Source organism: Glycine max, chromosome 18 (genome assembly GCF_000004515.6).
Source record: "Glycine max cultivar Williams 82 chromosome 18, Glycine_max_v4.0, whole genome shotgun sequence".
NCBI lineage: Eukaryota > Viridiplantae > Streptophyta > Magnoliopsida > Fabales > Fabaceae > Glycine > Glycine max.
In genome coordinates, this window is record NC_038254.2 from 52,897,041 (window position 1) to 52,913,924 (window position 16,884).

The 16,884-nt window shown below is 33.4% G+C and overlaps 2 protein-coding genes across 4 annotated transcripts; one reads left to right on the forward strand and one right to left on the reverse strand.

The window, feature by feature from the left end:
- The first annotated feature begins 9 nt into the window (after positions 1-9).
- LOC100791243 (uncharacterized) lies at positions 10-6,559 on the forward strand. Of its 3 annotated transcripts, none has more exons than XM_006602760.3 (11): positions 10-956; positions 1,060-1,158; positions 1,334-1,533; positions 1,705-1,898; positions 1,993-2,098; positions 2,255-2,565; positions 3,085-3,115; positions 3,329-3,495; positions 3,754-3,832; positions 3,943-5,511; positions 6,242-6,559. In XM_006602760.3, the coding sequence occupies exons 1-11, from the start codon at positions 895-897 to the stop codon at positions 6,394-6,396; spliced, it is 2,973 nt and encodes a 990-aa protein (XP_006602823.1). In that variant the 5' UTR covers positions 10-894; the 3' UTR covers positions 6,397-6,559. The 3 variants fall into 3 exon arrangements, with proteins under 3 accessions (XP_006602823.1, XP_006602824.1, XP_003551671.1); XM_006602761.3 differs by having other exon boundaries at positions 3,332-3,495; positions 3,751-3,832; XM_003551623.4 differs by having other exon boundaries at positions 11-956; positions 3,751-3,832.
- A 2,054-nt stretch (positions 6,560-8,613) lies between these two features.
- LOC100791774 (protein REVEILLE 6) lies at positions 8,614-14,120 on the reverse strand. Its single transcript, XM_003551624.5, has 8 exons — positions 13,783-14,120; positions 13,396-13,453; positions 12,305-12,428; positions 12,047-12,223; positions 11,798-11,917; positions 10,733-10,842; positions 10,483-10,542; positions 8,614-9,161 (listed from the first exon to the last, which is right to left on the reverse strand). The coding sequence occupies exons 1-8, from the start codon at positions 13,947-13,949 to the stop codon at positions 9,054-9,056; spliced, it is 924 nt and encodes a 307-aa protein (XP_003551672.1). The 5' UTR covers positions 13,950-14,120; the 3' UTR covers positions 8,614-9,053.
- Between the last annotated feature and the right edge of the window lie 2,764 nt (positions 14,121-16,884).

A 16,884-nucleotide genomic window follows, 5' to 3' on the forward strand; every position in this document is an offset into this window, starting at 1 on the left:
AAAAAGCATTCCTATCCCATAGCTTGCCGTAGATAATTATGACACCACAATAGTAACAATTTTCTCTCTCTCACTTCAAATCTCCTTCTCTTTTCGCTTACTCCCCCTTCCTTCTTCGCGATCCATCACTGCCAAATCTCCCCAAGATTTCGATTCCACACTGTTTCGGTGATCGATTTTCTCCATAACCCTCGATCCACATAGGTCATCTATAAAAATCCAAAACCCTAGTTTTTTCTTTTCCTTAATTTCATGGTGGAGTTTTAGATTAGGCACAAACCCTTCAATGATTATGGTCCCTTTCGTTTTCCCTCGGAGCAAAATTTCATGGGTGTTCCTAAAGTTTTTGAATTGAATCTCTTTTCCCTGTGATTTTGTGTTCTGATTTTGGGGCGATGAAGTGTATATATCTATCTCGCGAATTTCATTGAAGGGGAGAGTGTTTTTCATCTTTTTAGGTGATGGTTATTGCGAATTTTTCACAAAGGAGGAAGCTTGGGAGGGTTTTGGATGGTGGGTCTTGTTGATTGAGTTTGGATCAGTGAGTGGAATTTTGCCGTGTATATTGGTTCTAGGTTATTTGTTTTCTTGGCTTTGAAGATTTCCATATCATAGATTGTAGAAGTGGGTGGTGGAAAAGCAGGAATTGACCTCGTGCTTGCACTAGAATAAAAATATTTGAGGGTTTTTATTTTAACCGTATTTGGTGTTTGGAGCAGAAGAGTATTTGGTTATGGTTCTCATTAGGGTGAGATTGTGTTATGAATGTTGTAAGTGATGATAACTATTGACTAGTGCTCTTTGTGGTTGATACTTTGCATTATTCATTGGTTGGAAATATTTAGCTGTTTTCATCAACTTTGTGGAGAGGAATTATTGGGTTGAGAGAACAAAATGAGCTTTGAAAGTGAAGATAAGGGCTTGTTGGATCAGGCAACTGATCAAGGATTGGAAAAGTAACCTTTCTTCTTTGATCAGCTTTTTGCTAGTTATACATGTTTTCCATCAAAATCAAAATATGACGCGTGTTGTAACACTTATCTGTTGATGGTGGTTCAGGAAGTTAAAAATTTCATACACAAGGGAGTTTTTGTTATCGCTAAGTGGATTGGACATATGCAGAGAGTTGCCTAGTGGGTTTGATCGATCACTTTTAAGGTAAAGATTGTTATGCTGCATCATCTGTTTCTACCTGGTGTAATGGACGCAATTCAATGCACTGATGCAGGAATGCTGCATTTTTCTTTTCAATTATGGTGTATCTTTTCATTATGGTGTTATGGCCTTGTTTTTGTTGGTGATCTTTGTCCTTTATTTTTTATTTGGAAAACAGTGAATTTGAAGATGCTTCTCAAGATCGGCAGAGAAGTACAGGTGGTTTGTCAATGCATAGTTTTAGTCGACGCAATGAGTATAGTTCATCCCCTCCCACCAAAGGCGATAGCTTTTCCCGGGGAATACATGGAAAATGGGAAACTCGATCTTCAGGACTGTCTGATAAAGACAGTGATTCTCAATCTGAATTGGATTCAGGTTTTTACACTTGATCAGCAAGAATATTCCTGTCCTTAATTCTCTACAAATTAAACTGTTTGGATTGAGATGGCATTCTTCTATATATCTATGACTTAGTGATGGGTGTTGAAGTAGAAGTTTCTTTAAAAAGGGTTATTTTGATCTATTTCATTTTGTGTCTATTTGCAGATTTTGGAAAACGTTTTGGCAATCAATCGCGTAGATCTTGGCAAGGTCCTGAGCATGATGGGCTTCTAGGTAGTGGTTCTTTTCCTCGACCCTCTGGGTATACTCCTGGGTTGTCTGCCTCGAAATTTCGAGCTAATGACAACTACCAGCTAAATCGGTCTAATGAGCCTTATCATCCTCCTCGCCCTTATAAGGTTAGTTGTAGTTGTTATATCTCTTGCACCTGTAATTTTATTAACTTCAATGTCTAGTACCTTATTTTTTTATTTTGCTTTGGATGCTTTCCAGGCACCTCACTCACGTCGGGAGACTAATGACTCTTTTAATGATGAAACATTTGGTTCTTTGGAGTGTACAAGTGAAGACAGGGCTGAAGAAGAAAGAAAAAGAAGAGGTAACTGTTCTTTTCCAGAAGACATTGTGGTTTGCAGTATCTTTTCTCATTATTTATGGCTTTAGAAATTCTGTTTACCTTTGTAATTAGGGTCATTGTTAAGTTTATGTTTAGTGAATTTTAGGCTAAATAAATGGATGACAACTTTCTTGCCAGCTTCTTTTGAATTGATGAGAAAGGAACAACATAAAGCTTTCCAAGAAAAGCATAAGTTGAACCCGGACAAGAATAACAGCGATTTTGACACAACTTCACTTGCTGACGACGATGAGAAAATGCTAGTTAATAGGAGCAACAAGTCTGTGGAGCCTCATGTGACTCTACCAGCTTTAAGCAATGATGAGAAATCTTCTTCCCTTTCACAGACTCCTTCAGCAGCAAGACCACTTGTACCCCCTGGTTTTGCAAGTACAAAGTTGGAACGCAATTTGGCAACCAAAACATCCCTTAACACTCATTCAACAGAGGTAACTAGTTAACATTTGTTATCCTCATCTTAGTTGTGGCCTTTTGTAGCTTATTTATTCTTTAAAGCTGTTATTTTTCAAATGTTAAGCTAAAAGATTAAATTCTTGATGTATTGAATTAGGAATTCAACTTGGTTTTACTTCTAATTTTTAATTTTTGATATCGTCTATTATAAATGTTGTGTCTTTGTAGGGAATTTTAGTTGTTACTGTTAATAGTTATGATAGAAAGTTGCCAAGTTGATATTTCTTGTTTGAGAACTAAGTCCATACTATGTGATATTTTGAGATGGGAATCATAGAGACAGAAAACCTAATATTTGAGGACCCAGTTTTAAAAAATGAGAAGAATAGTCTAATTTCTCCCTAGATTTTAACCAAGTTAACCTTTAAAACCATATAATGTTATTTATTCAATGTAGCTGATAAATGAAGTGTGCTTTATTATAATATATTATAATATGTGCCATTATGCTGGCTCTTTTTTAATACATTTTTTTTATTCTGATGCTTGCATAGGTTGGACGACCTGCGCCTGGTGATACTGGAGGTAACCATGTATTCAGTATAAATTCTGACAATAAAGAAGGAAAATTGTTAACCATACAAGTGGATAATGATCAACAGAATCTTCAAAATACAAATCTAAATATTTCAATTAACCATGAGAAAGAAAACATTTTAAATTTACCATCAATTTTGGATATTGCCGACATTAAAATTGGAATGGATGATCAATTGAGGAAGAGATCTGCTCTTTCAGAAGTCTTGGAAGCATCAGATGACAATGGATTTATTCAACTTAATGCTGAAGTAAAAGGAAAGGAGGCCATGGGAGCTTTCAATCCAGACAATTCAAATTCTATCCTATACAAGCTTTTTGGTAACGCTTCAACGCTAGACAATGACAAATCAACTAGTATTGTTGAGGTAATTCTCGAACTTATTGGAATTTCCTTTAAGTAATGTCAAAAAGTGTTAACTGAACTTATTGTCTGCATTCAACTATGCCTCACGTCCTTGGGGTTATAAAAGCTAGAGAAACCACAACTGGCAGATATCTTTGTGAAAACAGATATTTAACCTACTTGACCATATATATTGTGATATGGACAAGTGTTCTGTTTCTGCTTTTATTCTGCAACATTATTATGGATTTGATTATTTATGCTCTTGCTCTTACAGCAGCCTGATCAAAAAGCAGATGAGACATGGAGTCCACATGCCTTCCAATCTTCCAAGTTTGCTCATTGGTTTGTTGAAGAAGGTATACTTATAAAAAAGGCTTTAGAGCTTTCAATGTTTTATGCTTTTCAAGTTGTGCTTTGTGACTTGATTTTAACTTGTTTTGTTCATTCCCTACCCACCTTACTGCAGAAAAGAAGCCAGTGGATGACTTGACACATAGGCCAAATGACTTGCTCTCACTTATCGTTGGTGGAGAAAAAGGAGGATTGCAGAATTCTAATGTAGAAACACCCGAGCCTATAGCAGCTAATTTTACTTTCCTAAATCCTGAATCAACTGGTGAGCATATGACATCAAATGTAGCACATACTACTATTGATAACTCTGAGCAATTGTACAAGAGTGATAAGCCTGAAGTTTTACCAGCAGTTCTTACATGTGAAGATTTAGAACAGTCAATTTTGTCACAAGTTGGTGAAAATGGTTCATCACGTCCACGACCCATTCAGGACAAAGATTTTGATGCAAAAACTGAGCAGTTGACTCCAGTTGATAATCATGCATCCCAGCACCTCCTTTCTTTGTTACAGAAGGGAACCTCACTCAATGATATGGAACTATCATCTATTCTAGATTCTTCAGACAAGGTGCTTAATACTGAAGGAGTCACTACCGGCAATGTTCTTGATAATCCCAGAGAAGCAAATGTTGATGTTTCCAATTCATCAAAGACATTGACACTGGAAACACTTTTTGGGTCAGCTTTTATGAAGGAGCTTCAATCAGTTGGAGCACCCCTTTCTGTTCAAAGGGGTTCAGTTGCATCTGCAGGGCCTGATGTTTCACAGGCTCTTTTGTTTCCTTTCCCTACCTCAGACAATGTTCACCCTCCTACAGGTGAACTTACGCTGAACAGGCACGGAAGTGGTGTCCTGCCATCAGAACAAACAAATCAACCCAAATCTAATAGATTTGAAGAGCAGTGGTTGGGGTATGGTGATTCTCAGGGAGATGGTAATTCATCATTACTTCAGAGTGAAATTTCCAAAGCTAGTGGTTTCAAGGGGCCTCATGATGTTCACCTTCTAGAAGAAGATAGCTTGATTACAGTTAGTGATCCTCTGCAAAACTTTTTATCTGCTGGAAATTTAGTTAAAACAGATTTGTCCCAAGACACAACAGTTGACATTACTAGAAAACTGGCAGCTCTGAATTCTGCATTTAGAGATGACCGACTCATTATGAGAAATCAAGAAGGTCTAGCTTTCCCTCGTGGTCCATATGATATGAGGGAACCTGGTATTCCATATCAGAATCTTAATGTCCAACGATCTCCTCAGATCCACTCTCAGTTGAATCACAGTGGTCCAATGTTTAACCAACTGGATTCTCATCCTCCTCATATAAGTTCTTATATGAAGCTTCCAACTCCTGAGAGCATGGTTCATCATGACTCACCACCAAATCATCAATTTCCAGGAAATATGCTTCGTCCTCCTTTCCATCAAACAAACAATGGACTAGCAGGGTTTGATCCTCCCGTTCATCATTCTATGTTACAACAACAGATGCATATGCAAGGAAACCTTCCCTCACCTCATTTATTACGTGGATTCCCAAGAGGTGCACCTATGCCACCTCATCCCAGCAATCCAATGACTGGCTTCATGCAGGAACCAAACCCTATGCAAGGTCAAGGCTTCCCATTTAATGGTCACCAGCATCCTACTTTTGGTGGCCCTGGAATGCAATTACAAGGTAAAAATTTGATGTACATTACTATTGTGCTTGCTTTTGTATGATTATAATTATTGAAGCTAACTTGATTGCATAAAAAATTCACAATTGTGCTTGCTGTCGTACATTTTGATGACAATTGATCCTCTTAATTGTTTTTTTTTTGTTTGCTATGTGGCTAGGTGTTTTCAGAGCAAATTTAATCAATAATCACTTTAGTCTGTGACTGCCATGGGCATGCCAGCAAACACAATGCACACATAAGATGCATACATCCACTAAAGTGTGTGTACATTAGAACACACAATGCACATAATAAGATGCATTTGCACATTCACATAACAGTGATAACTCGCTCATCCACCAATTCAAATTATTAGTTTTGCTTTGTTCTGGTTTACACAGTTGCTTCTACTCTGAACAAATTAACAATATTCAAAGCCATGTATGCTATGTTTGGAGTGGCGGTGCATTAATGACACCACAATTCTCTTTCCACATTCACACTCAAAGCTACATTTTATTGCTTCTGGTTTTTCATGGTGACACCACTATTTTTGGTTGCCCAGGGTGGCACTCAAACACACTAGTAATCTAGTACACTTGGGTAGATGATATCATGCCTGATATGATGATGACTAGTATTTTCTCATTTTGCAACTGTTGGATCACATGACACAAACTTTCATCCTCATTTTTAGTCTGTTGATCTATTTTCAATTCCTGATATGCCTTTTGGCCATTTCATTAGCTCCTGATGTTGGCGGTGGAAGAAATCATCCAGAAGCACTTCAGAGGCTTTTTGAGATGGAGCTGAGGTCAAAAAACCCAAAGCCAATCCATGCTTCAGGTCACAGCCAGGGGATGTATGGTCAAGAGCTAGACTTGGGTTTTGGGTATAGATAGTGTATTGTCATTGTTGATGTGTATACTTAGTTTGTATTCACCTGATGTTGTGCTTCTCTATACCCCCTGCATGGAAGATGGGTTTCATATGATGCTTTCCTTTGAAAAAATTAGCTATTCTGTAAATGATTTTTCATCAATTTGCATTTTGCTGGGATTTCAATTTTTGCTGCCTTTTTTTGTTAACATAATTAAAGTGCTTATTAGCAGGAATGTTTGTTCTGAATGTCTGGTTATGTTTTGGTGGCATGAAAGATGCCTGTTCCGATTTTAGCTTATTCTCATGAGAGGAATGAAGAATAGAGACTATACAGATAAATGGGTAAAGATGGATTTTCTTTTGGTTGATGGAAAATGAAAAGGGGAGGAAGGTGGTTTTTAGAAGCTAAAAATTTAAAATTTACTTACTTTGGAAATTTTCTTCAATAAAATTTGTTTTTTCTCTCTCCCTTCGTCTTCATCATGTGGCATTTATGTCCAAGCCAATGACATGAAGCGTGATTGGAGGAATTTATTTTGAGAAAAAAAATTATACCATTATTATTTTTGTAAATTACTTAGTGAAATCTTTAGTAATCAATCATGCTTCATTCTGTGGCATACACCATGTTATGAAAAAATTAGACTACTACGAATCTATAGTCCTAACTAATAATATGCAATTAAATTTTTCAATGTACAAGAAACCTAATGACATTTCACTACGTGTCACAAGTAAATTATATGAGAACATGATAGTCTTTGAATTATATAATAATTTTTCCATCACGTTTAAAACATTTTTGTTTTATCTTTATAATAAATTTTTCTTAAATACATTTTAATGTAAATATACGTGTGGGTGAGATTAATTTAGGTGCACATTTTAATTACAGTTAATTCACCTTATTTTCATATCTCCATGCCTTTTCTTTTTTAAAACTTCTGTAATTATTGTCTTTACATAAGAAAACAAAGTTATAATCTTTATACACAGAAATTTCAACTTTTGAAAAAGTGAAAACAACGAAGTTACTTTACTAAATAAGAATTCAAGACAAAAAAGATACTTTTTTTTTGACAAAAAAGATATAGCTTATAGAACTTCGTAAATATCTTATCACTAATCAGGATTCTATTTTCTAAGAAACGCATCATAAAGCAAGCATATTAAGGTGGTGGAACGACCATGTGACAATGAGTAAAATAACAGTATTATGTCAGTAGTTGGAAAATTTTAAGTAATTTTTAAATAAATTTTTTCTAAGATTACATATCTCTCTATCAATAATTTTAATGCCATATTAAGATGATATATACAACTTATATAACAATAATTTTTTGATTAGCAATATATAACGATACTAATCATTTTCTTTTTTAAAGGTATAATAATATCTATTATATATAATCAAGATTATCAAACTTGAGAATTTATAAACTAGTCAGAATTTCATAGACTCCATTTATAGACTCAATTCATAAACTTGTAAGAATAAATTTTATATGAAAATAATAATAAAATATTTATAGATAACATATCCATTAAATATTTTAACAATATAATAAAACAAAATAGTAAATCATAAATTTCACAATACTTAATTAAGTCTAGTAATGCATCACTACTAGATAATAACTTACCGATGTGATAATAGGATAGAGCATTCCCATCTAGGATTTGATGTCGTTAAATGTGAGAATTTTTCAATTTAGGACCAACACATCAAATAGAGTATGTTGAACCCTAAACGCACAAAAAATAACAAAAAAGACCTACATCTTAGTCTAGTTTTTTTACTTACTAATTTGGTGACGCTGATAAACTCAAGAGTATACTGAAAAGAGAGTTTGCATAGTTAATTTGTAGAGAATAAATAAACTCATAAACTTGGAAGAATTAACGAGTTAATTTGAGAGTTTGATAATCATGTCTGAAGTACATATTTTTCTTCCTTAATGATTGATGTGTTTCTCTCCTTGGTGAACTCATAATTTGCAACAAAATTTCTTCCTTTAAAAGTGAACATTATGCTATTAAAAGGACTAAATATATTTAACACTTTCAAAATTAATTTGCATTCGGCTATTCAATGATCCGGTTATCTATCGTTAGCGTGAAAAAGGAAAGAAAATAGCTCACATTTGATACATACTCTTAAAAAGCATAACCTTTTTCTTTTGTTGATAAAAAGAAAAAACTACTGTGCATGTGCATGTGCATGTGCATGCATGAAATAATCACAATTTATATATGCTCTTTATTGCTTTTGGTTTATATACAACACAGGTAGCACCTCCTAAATCATAGCACCGCTCTTGTATACTAAATTGTAGAAAAAACCATCACAACATTACACACAGACGCTCTCAATATTCTGTACAGTACAGCCTCCAGGTTACCTTAACAGGACTCTGGACTCATTATCCTGCATTCCTATGACAACCATCTTCATAAGATACACACATAAGCCTAAAGGACAGTAAACTACATACACGTGCACGCATGCACACATGCAAGTATCTGCAACCTACAAACTGTTAGTAAAACCTGTAATCCTTTCCCCTCTTGTGCCCCATATTTCACCATTTGGAGTTAGTGGTAGCTGAGAGGAAAGCTTATTGTGTTTTTAGAAGATATTTAAAAACTATGTTCCTGATAAACCATTGGTAACACCTTAAGCAGATAAGACAACACTCTCTGATCTGTCAGTGAGGGGTTGGCTTCGATGACTACTGGATTTTTCCTTCTCCATGTTAGCATAGTACAATGACAGCATCCTTCTCTGCATTAATTCCGAATATTTGGTGAAAATTGAATCATTGAGTATATAATATGATGTTATATCATGGAAAGTCAAATGCAATAAGCCAAGATTTTTATTCAGCAAAATGATAGGACAATGAATACTTGTAGCAAAAACACGGAGACCGCTGCTAATTTTGAACATTAACCTCTTTCTTTGTTATGAAACCAAATCTGAAAGTAGCAAAATTGATTAAAAATAGCAAAATGGAGGGAACAACTTTTTTGAAAGAAGGAATCTGAATAGGGAAAAAGTCAAAAAGAGACTCTCTTGCTCGGTTCTCTCCAAAATACAATTTCTTGAATGCCTCCTTTTTCTACTATTAGCCCCCTATTTATCTAGTTGAGTCTCTTCTAACTAACTACCCTTAGTCCCTAACTAATCCTAACTACTACACTTTATTCCATTCTTCTACCATAGCACAGAACATGAGAATAAAATGCAGCTGAAAAAATGCTGTTGGGTCCCTTTAGGACACTAGTTGAGGAAACAAAAGTATAATGTGTTAATAAAGGGAAACAATATTATTTTGAAAGTGCAAATATCATTTAAACTTACTTTTTAAGTGATTGGAATTAAAAGCATTTAATATAGTTTATTGAATACTGCTTCAAGTAAGATCCATTAATTAAACAGTAAGTAATTCATCTGCCATTTAATTGCCTGACTGGCTACCTTTCCCTTACTTTTGCATATGTATGTGCATGTGTGAAAATAGCATCTGTGATTTATTTGACATGGTGCCAAGGAATTTCTCTCTTAATGGAATAATATCCATTATCTGCTGAGGGAAGTGCAAACTAGCAGCTATAAATGAATTTCAGAATGTTAAAGTCAGATATAATGTACAATATCAGAAATGGTCTGAAAGCTCTTATTTTATTATCGACAGACAGCCTTAACTAATGTTGTATAGTTCAACATTCAACACTAAAACTATAGGCAAATATAAACAGCATAATTGAACTTTGTTTTGTGCAAAGAAAACATGCAATATAAAAAAAATCAAAGATTAATTCGGCATAAAGAAGTGTTAGAGGAAAAGTTCTCTAATCCCAGACCTAAGCCTTACACTCTATGCAGCTACCAATAACAGAATACCAAGATTGAAAAATCAATATGTTGATTGCATTAACATAAACATACAATTGAAAATATCATCTCATAACAAGCATCATAATGTATAATAAATGAAGTAGCAGATCAAAATATGAAGCAGGCATCCAAATGCAATAAATAATTATGTTTGTTAAAAAATTACCAAGAGAAGAGATGCATTATGTTAGGAAAAAAAACTTACTTCATTCTCAAATTCAGGACTCCTTAAATTGGTGGAGAGGTTTCTCATCAATAGCAATACCTGGGAAAGAAAAAAAATATAAGTCCCCTACATTGGCCTTTTAATTTAAGCCATAAACATTAGACTTCCCTACCAAGTATAGTCTGATTGCTCAAACCTCGGAAACTCACCTAGTTACCATTAAAAAAAGGGAAGAAAAAAAATAAAAAAATGATATGGAGACAAAGAACATAAGGTTGCGGTCACTTACAGTTTTTACATTTATTGGGTCCATCTGTTTCAGCCTCTGTAGATGATTAATTGCATTTGGATCAAATACAGTGCCAATGAAGCTATAGACTTGTGCAAAATCTGGCATTACTGCTTAATAGGACAGGTGAATTTGTCAAGAGAAGAATGAAAAGAATCACGAGCATGCTAATAAAACAGATGATCAACAGTGTAAAACCAGGCATCTTGCATATGCTACACACATCATGATGAATTTAATAGTATTAAACATTTATCTTTATGGAAGAGAAAGAATGAGTTGAACAATAGTAAATTCATATAATAACTACTACAGTATTAATGTTTGAAAGATTGACATTACATATTTGAATGTGCTGCTTACCCAGGAAGTAAATTCAGAATGGAGTAATAATTATACTCTCACTTCCTATAAGGTTTGTAGGTGTTACACATTAAATACTTCTTGCTCAGACCCTCTCATTTCTCGCAGTGCAAACAACACATCAAAATGCATGAGCCGAATACTGAGGGCAATGTTCCAACTCCTTAGTCATCAACGCTAAACCAATTCTTACTTGAGCATTTCATTTAATGTGATGCAAGTGATACAGAAATTTTACTATTTTTACCTCTAGTCCCCTGTCCAAATAGTTATTATATGGCTCTTTTATTTAGTTTCTTTCTACATCCTTATGGATTGTTTCTAAGGGTTTCTGGCAGTGCTATGCATGGTCTTGGAAAATTGTTTTTAAATGAACAAATGGACTTAGAGATACTTTATTTTAATTTGTTTTCACTTCCTTGAAAAGAAAGCTTCAACAGGCAGTACCACTTTCCTATAAACTTTTCCTGTTGTTTTAATTAATTCAGTTGAAGTAAAACCCAAAATGCCTCTATAGCACAACCAAAAAGTGATAAGGTACTTGTAGTTATAGAAACAAATGAATATATGGAATTAAAAACTATATATATACTCATAAAATTTTGTCATAATCCAAATACATATCAGATGTTTACTATTCACACTTTTCAGTTAATTTAAGGTTCTATCAAATTAAAATTTGAGTAAGAAAAGCATTCCTACCTATAGTTGGCTTGCCTTGGTCACCCTGATCTGTCTGTTTGCTAATTGGCCAACCCCTAGGAGTGCTCTCATTACTACTGCTGAAAGGATTGATTTGTTGACTCATCATCACCATATCATCTAACCATAAAAATGAAAATTCATGTTAACAAAATTTCCACATATCTAAATTTGTCATAGAATAAATTCAGAAAGGTAAATACATAGTTGAAGATTTAAAAAAAAAATAGAGTTCAGGCTAAAGAAAACCTTTAGTCACTCGGGGAAGACTGACTGGTGGTGTAACATTATAAACCCAAGATGGCAATGGCACACTGCTAACTGGAGTTCTAACCACAGATGATGAATCTGGCCTATAGATGTGTGATGATTCAGATAAAGCAGATGAAGATTGCAATGGCCGCGCAACTTGGGATATAGTAAGAGCTGATAAAATGCAAACAATAAAAGAGTTATTCATAAATTGACTAAGGTCACTGATACCTGAATGAAGTTAGCCACACAAACCATTTTTAGATGCCTTTTGTGGGTAGGGATGAGCAGCTTTTCTCTTTGGACGAGGGGGAGGTACATGTTCACTTGTGCCATTCTTCTGAACTTTCATGAAATACTTCTGTGCATGACTCCTTATCTGCCAAAAAGTGGAAGGGGAGCAAACAATCAATTCTGAAGTTTTGTATAGAAGCACCAAATACATTAAGGAAAAGAAAAGCTACACTGTATTTTACTATAAAATGAGGAACATCCCACCCCTTGCCACTAGGACTGTAAAGAAAAACAAGGCAAGTATAAGTTGTATTTCGCTTAAAAAAACATACAACGATTACAAAAGTATTGATTTTGTGGAGAAAAAATTAAATTAGTATTCTAGATAACGGTTGTATTTATTAAAACCAAAAACATACATAATGTTACCTATGGGTAGAATTTAATGTCATCAATTCATCATTATGCGGAACTCAGGTTTGGGGTTTCACAACTGGCATTTTTTCAGGAAACTATCATGTCAAGTGTCAACCTTCACTCATTTTAAGAGATCCTTTTTTTTTTGTGTGTGTATGTGTTCACATCACATCAAAGGTATATATCCCCAACCAATCACCAGAACCTAAATCTTTTAAGGCGGAAAAACCACTAAAGTGGGTATAGGTTCTCTTAAGAAACCTTTTATTCTTACACACTTGTAAGAGACTAGAAATCAAACTCTTATCAACATATATTTAAGAAATATGATTACCTACCACCTATGTTGGACTTTTTTTTTAATAGATAATCTCTTGAGGAAGGGACTAGAAACACAATCTAACACATTTTTTTATTATTGGTTAAAATTTATTAAAAATCATAACATCATGAGATATTCATTAAATAAGACATGGGTCTAATAAAATTTTATAATTTTCAATAAATTTCAACCAACACACTGTAGCAATTATCATTTCCTGAGATAATCTTAGAGCCCTGTATTAAATAATGGCATTAAAATTGAATAATAAGTTTCCCCAACTGCCCAATATAGGAATTAAAAAAATGCGGAATAACCAATAAATGTCTAACTGTTAATTTTCACGCCCACTTCTTATTGGTATAAAATTCACCTGGATAACTGTTTTTGAACCTACAAATGCTTCAATCTTCTTCCAGTCACGGTCGAATCTGAAATCAGTCAGGAGAGAAACACAAAGTGAAAACCATAAGCAATAACATACAACAACAAAAAAGAAACGATTTTTAGACCCCCCAGTTGAAAAAGGAACCCAAAGTACAACCCAAAACAAAAAGGGTCTCCACTGCAGCAAAAATCACAAACACAAAATCCTTGCATAATTCAGAACCCAAAATTCAGCCACCATGATCAACAAAACAGAAACACAACATCCAAACACTGAAACAAGTCTTAAATTGTATGAAACAAAATTGAAACTTAAGAGCAAAAAAGGAAACTTCACCAAACTGAATGAATCATAAAAAGAAAGAAGACATACAAGTGAAGAGCTTCGAGAAACTTGTCATGCTCCTGGTCGGTCCAGTTCTCTCTGGACTTGGTAATGGTGTAAGGTTTTCGGACCTTCTTATTCTGATCCTCCATGTTGAAGGGGTCGAAGAAGTGAAAAGTTTGAGGTGGGTTTGGGTTGAGGTTGAGGGACACCATAAATAACACTAACACAAACACTATGTATCTCTATCTCTTCAACAACCTCTTCCTTTAGTTGTGAACTATTGTTCGCTTGTTTGTGTTTTGTTGCTTGTGTTGCGCTAGCTAAGTTTGAGTGGGAACGAGAGGCAGTGATTTTAACTTCATTTTTCCACAAGTTGGAACCGACCTTTCTCTCTCACTATATATACAGACACACACACAAACATGGTAAGACATGTGGCAACAGTGAGTTGGTTGTTTTGTTATTCTTGCTGAGAAAATAACGTTTGAGGTTCAGCCATAAAGAAGCCTTTACCTCTCTCTCTCTCTCTCTAATTTATTTCATGTTGGTAATTTTCAAAAAGACTTTCTTCCGTACCATTTTATTTGATGTTCCAACAAAATTTATTTTTTCTATGTTTTTGTCATTTTATAATATCAATGAAGTGTTAATTTTTTATTATATATTTAACTACTTATATGGAGTGGAAAAATAAAAAAAATAAAAATGAAAGGGAGTCTATTTATTTTTATAGAAAATATATAATATTTTTTTATAAAATATAAAATATTAATTTTATTTTTTAATTTTTGTATCAAAATCTTATACGTAAACAATATGGACAAAGAGAATTAGTTTGGAGTTTTCAACATATTTTACTTTATAGTTAATAAAACATATAATAAGAGTTTAAATTAAAACCGCGATCGTGATTGTAAATTTGTTTTAATCGTTGACATTGTAGTTGTAAATTTGTTTTAATACTTACAATCAATGTAATTATTCACAAATAGTCCAAAAACAATAAAGCTGTGATTGAAATTATGATTGGAAACTGTTTTTAAAACCTTAACACAATACTAGAAAAATGGAAATTAGTGAGGGACCAATTCCGTCACTAAATATAAAAGTATAAATTGTTTGTACCTCTCACATAACTCGATTTCGAATGGTAGAGTTAGTGAGACATCATGTTTAAGGTGCAGTTTGAATTTGATACTTCGAACCAGCAAAATATCACACCTTCCCCTTCACCCAATCAGTATCACTATCCCTCTTCCTTGGATCAAAAAGAGGATATTTAATCATTATTAAACGCAATAAGATATTTATAATATGTTAATCAAATAACATTTCACTAATTAAACAGTTTTTTAAAAATAAAAAATTCTCATCAATAAAGTAATCTTTCATCAAGTAAATTGATATTTTATTAAATAATCGCTAAATTTATATTTTTTAATGGTTTATCTATTTTTAAAGCTAGTCATTATACAATGTACGCATGGAAAATATAGATACAGTTAAAATAAGAATAAAGAAGAAAAAAAACAAAAGTAGACTTTTTTTTTTGGGTGAAAAGACAACAAAAGTAGAATAAAGAAGAAACAAATAATAATTATAATGTGAGGATATTTCAAAATGTACAAGATAGGCAGAATGTATATTATGAATATGGGACCTTATTCAGACCTCATTCGAAACTTTTCATTTTTTTTAATTATCTTAGTATTGAATTTTTTTTACGTTAATTCAAGTAATTTGATTATCTGGATGCAGAATAAAGATGTAAACAGTACATGTACTAGCTAGGAAAAGATGTCACTAACTAGAAAGTATCTTAAACATCACTAAACTCAAAATATCCTTTTGTAATCATAGAATAAAATGCAAGGTTTGTTAAATGGTATTTGAAAAAGTATTGATGCTGCGATTAATATGATATGTAATAAATATTAACTTGAAAGATCTTAAGTTGACTTTCACCAATATGAAAATGATATATAACCCATATTGAATATGAATCCATGTTTGTTTGTCCTTTTTTTCTTTGAGAAGGAGAGGGGGGAGAGGGGGTTGAGTTTGGCAAGAGGGAGGGATCACAATAGAATCTGTTGAAACTAAATTCAGGGGGAGTAGCAGTATTAATTTTGCGGAGACCTAAAAGTTGGCCTCTACCTACTTTTCAGCTTAGAATAACATGCTCTATGTCAACTTCAAACAATAAGTGTTTATCTTTTCTAAATAAATACAGTTTTGCTAAGTTAATAAAACATGTCAATAATGAGTTCAAAAAATCTATCAAAAATCAGACCAAAACAGTTTATTATAATTTAGTTACGATTTGTGTGTTGATTATGGAAAAAAAAAAGAGGGGATACATTACACATCTCTTTAGGTGGTTCATGTCATTTTAACTTTTCAAACATCAACTTTGATTTTCAAGACAGTTTTGTTATTTTAATGTCTCATAAAAAAGGAAATTATCTTTTGAAGAGGAGTGGTAGCAACATTAGAAATTATATATATTAAAGAATAGTCAGATTAAGAACAAATAAGATAGGATAGAGATTTTTATTTTGTCCTAAGATGAGATTTTCTAAACAATACAAGAAGGCTGCAAAGTCTTTCCGCTAGCTAGATGAATTCCAAATTTCCAATGTGTTGTCAAGAATGGTTAAATTACATGCAAATCTTCAACTACTAGTTACTGAACAAAGCCATTTAGGTTGGAAGTGCTAGTTTTGTTGAGAGTCCATTGGAGATATCAGATATGGTTGTTTGTCACGGCATGTTACAATTTCCAAACATAATTATTTGAATGGAAAAAGCTTTTAAGAAAGGAAATTGAAACTTAGGTATCACATAAAATATACTATTTGAGTTTATGACACTCCTTTCTGGCATGAATTGAATATCATAGCTAGATATTTCGGCATAGATAAGGTGACATGGGATTTTGTTTTGCTTGGTAAGATAGGTTACCACTAATGTTAGATCTAGGTATGAAAGACAAAATCTTTCCGTAAATAAACTCATATTTTAACGATTGATAATTTTGTCGGACTTTAGAATATGAATGTTCTTCGACAGATATCATGTAGTTATGCAAACGAGTTAACTCAAGTCCAACATTAGACATTTAAGTTTGAATATGATAAAGATGAA

Coding starts and splice junctions, on each gene's coding strand:
- LOC100791243 (XM_003551623.4), top strand. CDS start 895: ATGAGCTTTGAAAGTGAAGATAAGGGCTTGTTGGATCAGGCAACTGAT. Junction 957..1,059: donor ACTGATCAAGGATTGGAAAA/GTAACCTTTCTT, acceptor ATGGTGGTTCAG/GAAGTTAAAAATTTCATACA. Junction 2,099..2,254: donor AGAAGAAAGAAAAAGAAGAG/GTAACTGTTCTT, acceptor CTTTCTTGCCAG/CTTCTTTTGAATTGATGAGA.
- LOC100791774 (XM_003551624.5), bottom strand. CDS start 13,949: ATGGTGTCCCTCAACCTCAACCCAAACCCACCTCAAACTTTTCACTTC. Junction 11,918..12,046: donor TCTTCCCCGAGTGACTAAAG/GTTTTCTTTAGC, acceptor TTTTATGGTTAG/ATGATATGGTGATGATGAGT. Junction 10,843..11,797: donor CCAAGGCAAGCCAACTATAG/GTAGGAATGCTT, acceptor CCTATTAAGCAG/TAATGCCAGATTTTGCACAA.